The 8,349-nt window shown below is 35.6% G+C and overlaps 1 protein-coding gene across 1 annotated transcript in view; it reads right to left on the bottom strand.

The window, feature by feature from the left end:
• The window catches only part of LOC110027521 (starch synthase 3, chloroplastic/amyloplastic), a 115,136-nt gene that overhangs the window by 60,128 nt on the left and 46,659 nt on the right, over positions 1-8,349 (bottom strand). Inside the window, 2 exon segments of the mRNA XM_020728991.1 lie at positions 2,029-2,138; positions 6,610-6,717. Coding sequence (XP_020584650.1) covers positions 2,029-2,138; positions 6,610-6,717 — 218 coding nt within the window.

Genomic DNA, 8,349 nt, shown 5'->3' with positions numbered 1-8,349 from the left:
TATATATATATATATATATATATATATATATAATCACTTGTTTATGCCCACCTTCTTGCTCCCCCAAACCTGCAGTCTAATCCCTATTCTCCTTTGTCGTTGCCCCTAAGTCTGTGTCCAGTTGCTGGCATCAACCTCGTAGCAACCGACCGATTGTTTTACCCTCATTCCAGCCTCCTATTGCTCCCATCTCCTCCAATCAATCCCTCGAACTATTGCCCAGCCATCGTCCACTACCCTCGCCGCCAACTTAGGGTGTCTTCCGTGTTTGTATTGTTGTTATTCTTCTTATCAAGAGTCAGTGTTTGTAGTCCTTTTAAATTTCAGTAATAAAATTATCGTTTTCTATTATGATTTGGGTTTTTCTTCGAGATCATGTTATTATTTAAGACTTGGTGGTGAGACCTGCAATGCTCTATGGTGCTATATGTTGGTCTTTAAAGGAGAAGCATAAAACTAAGTGTTGCCAAGAGAATGCTTAGGTGGATGAGTGGCTTTACACTTGGCTTTACACTTAGAACACTTAGAAACAAAATGCAAAATGAATGTATCCGTGATAGGGTTGGTGTAGCTTCAGTGGCGGACAAAATTAGAGAGAGCCATATGAGATGGTTTGGTCACATTAAACGCCGACCATCTGATGATTCGATTGGGAGAGTGGATGTTTTAGATTTGACTTATGTTAAGAAAGGCACAGATAGACCTGGAAAGACTTGGGTAAAAGATGATCTTAGTTTATTAGAATTAAATGAAATATGACACTCAGTAAGACGCAATAGAGAAAAAGGATTCATGTAACCCACCCCACTTAGTGAGATAAGGGTCTGTTGTTGTTGTTGTTGTTGTTGTCGTTGTACTAAAATTGTTGTAATAAACATGATTTATATATGTAATGTGGGAGCAGATTCCACCGAGGCGGGATCAAGATATCCAAACTAGAGGGAATTCAGTCCCCGGGCATCCCATTAAGAGATATCCCCATCCCATAAGGATGGTCAGCCTTTGTGGAGCCCTATTTTGCTTTATTTTGAATTAGAATTAGGGTTGTTTTTATTTGATAGTATAAATATATTATTTATAACCTGATTTTGGACTTATGCTTGGGTTATGCATTTTAGATATTGTTTTCTGGCTTTCTACCCTATTAAGTGTTGTCTCATTTTCCTTGTGTATGTGGTGAGCACAAGTCTTATTGGAGACTAGGTGATGGATCTTCCTTTGCAGTCGTACTAGCCGATATTACCCTTTTTGCTTTGTTTCCGGCTGTCTTACCCCTGAATAGCGATTGAAACCACCTTTTAACCTTCCAATCTTCACCAGCTTCTATATTCCTTTTTCTTAACAATCCAAAATATTTCTTCGCTAAATCCAATCCTCAAACACATTCTCAGCTTTCTAGAATGGTGTCAATGACAATGCCAATGTAAAGATTGGGTGAAATTTTAAGCCGGGTCTTGAAAGGGCCTAAGAAAATATAGCCTTAATTAAATATATTATTTCAATTTATCTCTAAGGGCACATTATTTTATATAAAATAAATGCTAGAGATTTTTTTATATTAAAAAAAAGAAAATCTTTTCACCTGATGACTCAAGTTTGACCCAAAAAGGTCAATCCAAATTGAGTCAGGCCACCATCGATCACCTCGTATAACCCTGATGCATTGATGGTCTGATAACTTAAGTGAAAATGAGATGTAGATATACAATATTTAACAGGAAGACTGAAAGAAGCAGCCCAAAAAAAAACATAAAAAGACTAGGCTGTAAATTTTATCCTCTTTATCAGACTGGCAAATTAGACCTTTATTTGGTAAAATTTTATAAAATGAAATGAGATCATTTGAATTATATTAAGCTAGTTAGGTCGAGAACTAATTAAAAAAAGGTGCTGAAAGAAGCATGAGCTGGTTTCGCCAAGGCTCATATCAAAATCTCAGCCAAGATATACAAAAATGGTATTTTTCAAGGCTCCAAAAAGAAAATGTGCAGCAAATAGACAAGCTGGAAGAAAAAGCTAATATGTTACCTATTTTGAGGCTCCAAAAAGTAAACAGATAGGCCTTCAACTTTACCGCGCCACACTTTTATTTCTGTTCCACCCCAGCCGAAACTTACATGATAACAAAAATCCTTAACCTGCACAAAGAGAGTAAATGTTTGAAGATAAATAGCAAGGTGAAAAAGAAAAATTATTATGGATTAAATACTAAAATAAGCACTAGTAAAGCTTGTCATAGTTTTGGACATTCCGGCTTTCAATTTTTTCGGTATATTTACAATAAAAAAAGAACCTAGTACAACTTTGAAACAACCATACACAAAACAAGCGTGTGCCTCTTCGGTGGAAGAAAATTTGTAAACATAATAGTTAAAAAGTGCAGCTTAAATTCAGTGAATTAAAATAGGGATAAGTTTTAAGCATTCTTTGAAAAACTTATTTTAAGCATACTTGTTCGACAGATATTTCAAGTACGCTTGCAGGAAAAAAGTTTGACGCAACCAACAAATTAAGAAAAATATACCCATAGCTAAATCCCAGAGTTCATGAGAATTAATGATATTGGACTTGGGGCATCATTATCCCGTGCTATGCAGTTATAGCTGTGAAACCCTGTGGAATTCAACACATGGCAACCTTGTCTGCAGAATGTGTGAGCAACTTCCGATATGTCCAAACCAAACCCAAAAATTTGAAATATCAAGGCAGGAACGAACGGTCAAACAATAGTACATTCAGTCTAAGGGTCCGTTTGGGGCAGCTTATAAGTGCGGGCGGCGTTTTCAAAACGGGGGCGTTTAAAAGGTGCGGGGGGCGTTTTCAAAACGCCGCCGTACTGTTTGGTTCGCGGTTTCACCAGCTTATCCAAAACTGCGTTTGGGTTTTTACACTAAACGCAGGCCGCGGGTCGACCCCTGCGGTCGGCCCGCGGGCCACGTTTCACGATAAGTAGCTTATCCTGAAACGCACAAGCTGCCCCAAACGGAAATGACAATAATCTACAATAAAAATTATTCAAAATCGAAAGAGCCATTAAATCATAAAAGTATCTAAAACATCCAAACCAACATAAGGACATCCAGAGTGCAAAATTACTAATAAAAGGAAACCAAGCAAAAAAAAAGGTTTAATACGTACTTATAATTTTTTTTTTCAATCAACCTAATAGTCTTTCTAGATTATGATTAAAACCTAACATGGCACTGATACCACTTTTTAGATTATGATTAGAACATAAATGTGTGTGTGTGTGTGTACATATATGTATATATATGTATATTTTTTTTAGAAAGCCCAAAGGCTAATATATTAAATAGAAAGAAGGATACTGATAGATTGTGTGGGAGGGCCCAAACATGGCACCCTACCCACGCGATAACCACAAATGGTTCCAAAAAAATATATATATTAAATAGAAAGTAGGATATAGATAGATTTTGTGGGAGGGTCAAACATGGCACCCTGCCCACACGATAATCACCACATCAAATAGTTCCAAAAAGAGAAGATACGGAAAAAAACATGAGAAACCTAAATAAAATACCAAAAAGTGTCAAAATACGGAATATCAGGTAGCTAGAGAGCGATCCAATTTTGTCTTGTCTCTACCTCTAATTCTAAGGAGCCAGCTAATAAATTGGTAAGATGAGTGTCATTGTCAATAGTAACTAATGTATCATCCAATAAATTTCTGAGTTCAAGTCGGCCTCTATTCTTCTTTTTCCTCTTGGAATAGACCTGACATTCCTCATCCCAAGATTGACTCGTCTGATCATTGGATTGGTCTAAAGTGCGTCGAACATGTGTAGATTGTTGAACATTAGAAGCAACTACTTGTTACACCAGCTGATCTTTTATCGGATCGAATGAGCACTCCCGTGTGTCTTGACAAGTAAGTGGGTCTTCTTCAATAACAGTGAGTGGTGTAAGCACATTTGGATCTATACTTATAGTATGGTGTTCTGCATCTGGAACTGCGGTGTTGGAAAGAGAATCAAATTGCACCTTCTCAGCAGAGATGGTAGGTGGCTGATCTTTAGCGATATTCGGCCTTAGATGAGGATGCAAGAGATAACAAGTAGTAGAATTGTGGTTAAACATACTACAATGAGAGCAATAAGGAGGGTGTGGTTATATTTCAACTTTTTGTCAATACTCGTTGTGAGTGGTGTCAATCCATACATCATTCGGAGCTGGTTGAGTGATATTACTCTCAACTAACACACAAGTCACAGAGAGTTTGGTGACAGGAAACGTAGAATTATTAACCTTGAGAGGCTTACCATAAGCAGTTGCTAAATAGTAGAAAATTTTCAAGTTGAACAGATATAGTTTTAACCCCGGAAATCTTATCCAAACAGGAATGATAGGGGACTCCACTTTTGGATCAAATTTGACAGTCCAAAAAATCGACATTCCACTTGAGAATTTTCGTTAAATATTTATTGATCTTAATAAATTTTCGAGAAAAAATGTGAGTGTAATCGGCATCATGAGATAACTGAATAAGTATATGTCGTCCATCAAGTAATATCAAGTAAGGCAATATTTCAACTGTCCAATAGTTTCATAGCATCAAACTCTTTCTGTATAATCTCCAATTTTGGGTGACCATAAATAAATTTCCCCACTAGAGCAAAATGCCAAGAGGACGCGAGAGTAATGATTTCAACCTCAGTGAGAATAAGAGCGGGCTTCCCATTTTTTTTGTCAAGCTTTTTAATGAAAGTGTGGTCACCACCATCTTCAAGAGCGGCGTGGAAAGATTGATAAACATTGCAGGACTTGCCAATATGAAAACCAGACTCTGAACCTAAAAGAGGAGCACGAGTAGGAATCGGAAATTTGCCGGCAAGTGCATTAGCATAGGAACGCATCGTCGAGGCCATCTTTAGAACAGCTGGCGAGCTGCTAGAAAGAGGCGAGCAGACTTCACTTTCTGTCGAGCAGGGCGATAGAGATCGTCGAGTGCGATCCAAGGAAGGAAGACTGGGAGCGTCGAGCCAAATCGGAAATTCACTATTAGAATCAGAAATTCATTAAAAGCGGGGATACTACTTTCCATGAAATGGAGTTGTACAAAAACACAGAAGGAACTTAGGATTGTTCATTAGTTACTTCTGAAGGGCCCTCCAAATATATTGAGATAGAAGATAATGATGATCAGGAAAATGAAGAAAGTAAAGATGCTTGATTTGATGAAGCACAAGGAGTTCCTTAAACACCTGCTACGAAAGTAAGAAGGTATAACAAATTCACACAACCAATACAAAGGTATTCTTCTTCTTTGTACAATCTATTGTTGACTGATAGCGGTTAACCAGAGTGCTATGATGAAGCCGCTCAAGTTAAAGACTCAAAGTAGTGAGAGTTTATCATTGATGATGAGATGCAGTCACTAAGGTCAAATCAGACATAAGACTTTGGAAGAATTAAAACATGACAAAAGACACTACACAACAAGTGGATTTATAGGAAGAAAGAAGAGTTAGATGGTAGCTAACGCTACAATGCGAGACTTGTTCTGATGGTGTTTCAACAAAAGTAAGCAATTGACTACACCAGATATTTTCTCAGGCAATGAAAATAACAAGTATAAGAGTTGTGTTCGAGCTTGATAGAAGAGGAAGACTTACATCTAGAGCAAATAGATGAAAAGGTCTTCCTACATTGTGACTAATAAGAAAATAAAATTTCATCAAAAACAAAATAATGAAAAGAAAACCAAGTTTTTGTTAGGTTAGAAAAATGATCCACTCTTAAAAGTTATTTTGTCTTCAGATATCTTCAATGGTGTATCCTATGCATATCAATGCTAGTAAATAGACATGGCTAGTTGATATTAGGGTTATAAATGAGCTGACTTAGCGAGCTTAGACTTGGCTCAAGTTCGACTCATTTGAAATTGGCTCGTGTTCAAAATTGTTAGTGAACAGGGTGTTAGTGTTTGACTCGACTTAACCATTGTTGTTCGTGTTCGACTCGAAATTGATTAATTTAAATTATTGATAAAAAATAGATGTAGGGTATTAAATTTGAACCTGCACCAATTATGTGCAATAGAAGGCACTAAATCATATAATCACACAAGCTATTATATTTTAAAATTAGAAATAAATATATGTAATATAGTATTATATAAAATAATATATATAATTTAATTATTTCGACCTAAAACGAATTGAATACGATCAAATAAAGGGTTGTTCGCGTTCAGTTCATTTATAATTAGAGCTTAAAAAATTTATGTGTTCAGCTTGTTTACTTAATGAACGATTCAAACATAAGCTACTTAACAAGTCGAACACAAGTTGTTCGCGAACAACGAGCTTTTTTGACAGTCTTCATTACTACCATGTTAGTACACAATCCCTACAATTCAAAGAAACTGATAGAAAAAAAATGCTTTAAACCAAAAAAAATAGAGCAAGTGCGGCCATAGAAGGATGAAAATATCATAAATATCAATCCTATTTACCAAGAAAATTTAGATAAACAGATTGCACGTCCCAGTACAAGTGCGGCACACAAAAAATATTTCTACCAGACAAACCCTCCAAAATCACAACAAGAAGCTTCAAACAAGAAATTAATTTGTGGATGACTTACATGATCAAATTTCAGGCAATCGTACTTTGGAAGAACAATGTCAACTTTATGCCCTAAATCCTGAACAGCACGTGACAGACTTGTAACAACGTCACCTAAGCCTCCCACCTGCAACAACTTACAAATGACTAAAGTGAGAAGAGAAAAGGAGGAGGAGATAAACTTCAAAAAGATTAAAAAAAAAAAAATCATTAGTTTTGTCATACTGCAAAGGTTCCTTTCACTGGGCAAGCAATAGCAGCAATTATTTAAGCTTTCTAATAAATATGCATCACCATTAGCATTATTGGGAACTGCATTAGGATATCTAACTTCTTTTCACTTCTCATAAGTATTGTATTAATGTGCTAAGCATGTCCTTCGCAAAATATTTTGAGGAACTTATATCCATGCAATATTAAGTGTTTCCCTTTTACTTCACATTCATCTTCCACTATTTAAAGAATTAGTATAATGAGTGGATTTTCTAACCTTCATTGTACATATTCATACCAACAAAATCTATTTACAATATAATATAATCATGTAACTTATAAATTGAGACAACAAGTCAAATCATCAAGAGACCTACTAAGGATGCCAAAGATATGCACGTAAGCAAAAAATGTGAGCAAGCAGTACGCATGTCCTGGTGCTAATGTGCAAGAAGCATACTTAGTTGCAAATATAAAAATGTTAATATGTGCCACACAACTCGTTTACATGCAATACTTGTACTTCGAGAACTCAAACAAAAGGGGTGTTTAGTAAATATCAAATATCATTTAAAAGTTAAATACTGAGAATATATTCTTACATTATTAATCACAATTTGATGCATCAGCTGCTTAGTTAAGTACATTTAAAAAAACCTTGACATGAAACTTTTCCATAAGCATCAGTATCTACACTCACGAGGTTCTCATGAGCATGGCGCTCTAGCCCCTTATTAAGGCACACAAGCAAGGAGATGGTATGTGGTTGATGCTTATACATGGCTCAATGAAAATGGTGATCATATAAAAAAAAATACAAAAGAAAAACTATTATATATCATGAAGGATCATACTATTCACTGCTATCCTCTAAACAGGATATATTAGATTAGAAGTTCAATTACAAATAATTATGACTCGTTAGAAAAAATAGTATAATTCAATATTAAGAAACTATATGTTCATCAACATCATTCAAAAATTTTGAAGGTTTAAAGTTTTTACAGCTAAAATGATGCCATATAAGATTTGGCAGTAATGAATCAAGCATCAATTCTAATAAATGAAGTTATTAAGAAATGCGTAAAATTGCAATTAGATTCCTTCATTTCAAAATATAAGGAGGTAGTTGCAACTTTTCTAATGAAATTTTCCAACAAAATTTACATTCCCTTGATTTAAGCGTACTTGTATTGTTTTCTAATTCAGCTAAAAAAACAAGCATGCCTGACAAAAGAAGAATTACAGTGAAGGAGAAGTTCTCAATGGAATCAACCCTTGATTACACCGGCTTTGCAGTGGCTATAAGATGAAAAAGAGAGAAGCAAAAGGTAGAGGAGAAAGAGGGAAAAACTCAAGAGACGGGGAGAGCATGAGGTGAGAAAAAGATTGAGTTCTGGGAAGAGGAGACTCCCAAAAGAGAGGAGACCTAGAAGCAAGCCAAGATTCAACATACTATAATCAAGTTATGATAATGCCATACATCATAACCCTATTTAAAGAATAGGGTTTTGTCGGTCAACTTTTTTTTCGATTGATTAGATTT

This window comes from Phalaenopsis equestris, unplaced genomic scaffold, assembly GCF_001263595.1.
Source record: "Phalaenopsis equestris unplaced genomic scaffold, ASM126359v1 Scaffold000428, whole genome shotgun sequence".
Taxonomy (NCBI): domain Eukaryota; kingdom Viridiplantae; phylum Streptophyta; class Magnoliopsida; order Asparagales; family Orchidaceae; genus Phalaenopsis; species Phalaenopsis equestris.
Note: the sequence above shows the minus strand (reverse complement) of the source record. Positions and strands in the feature narration are given on the sequence as shown.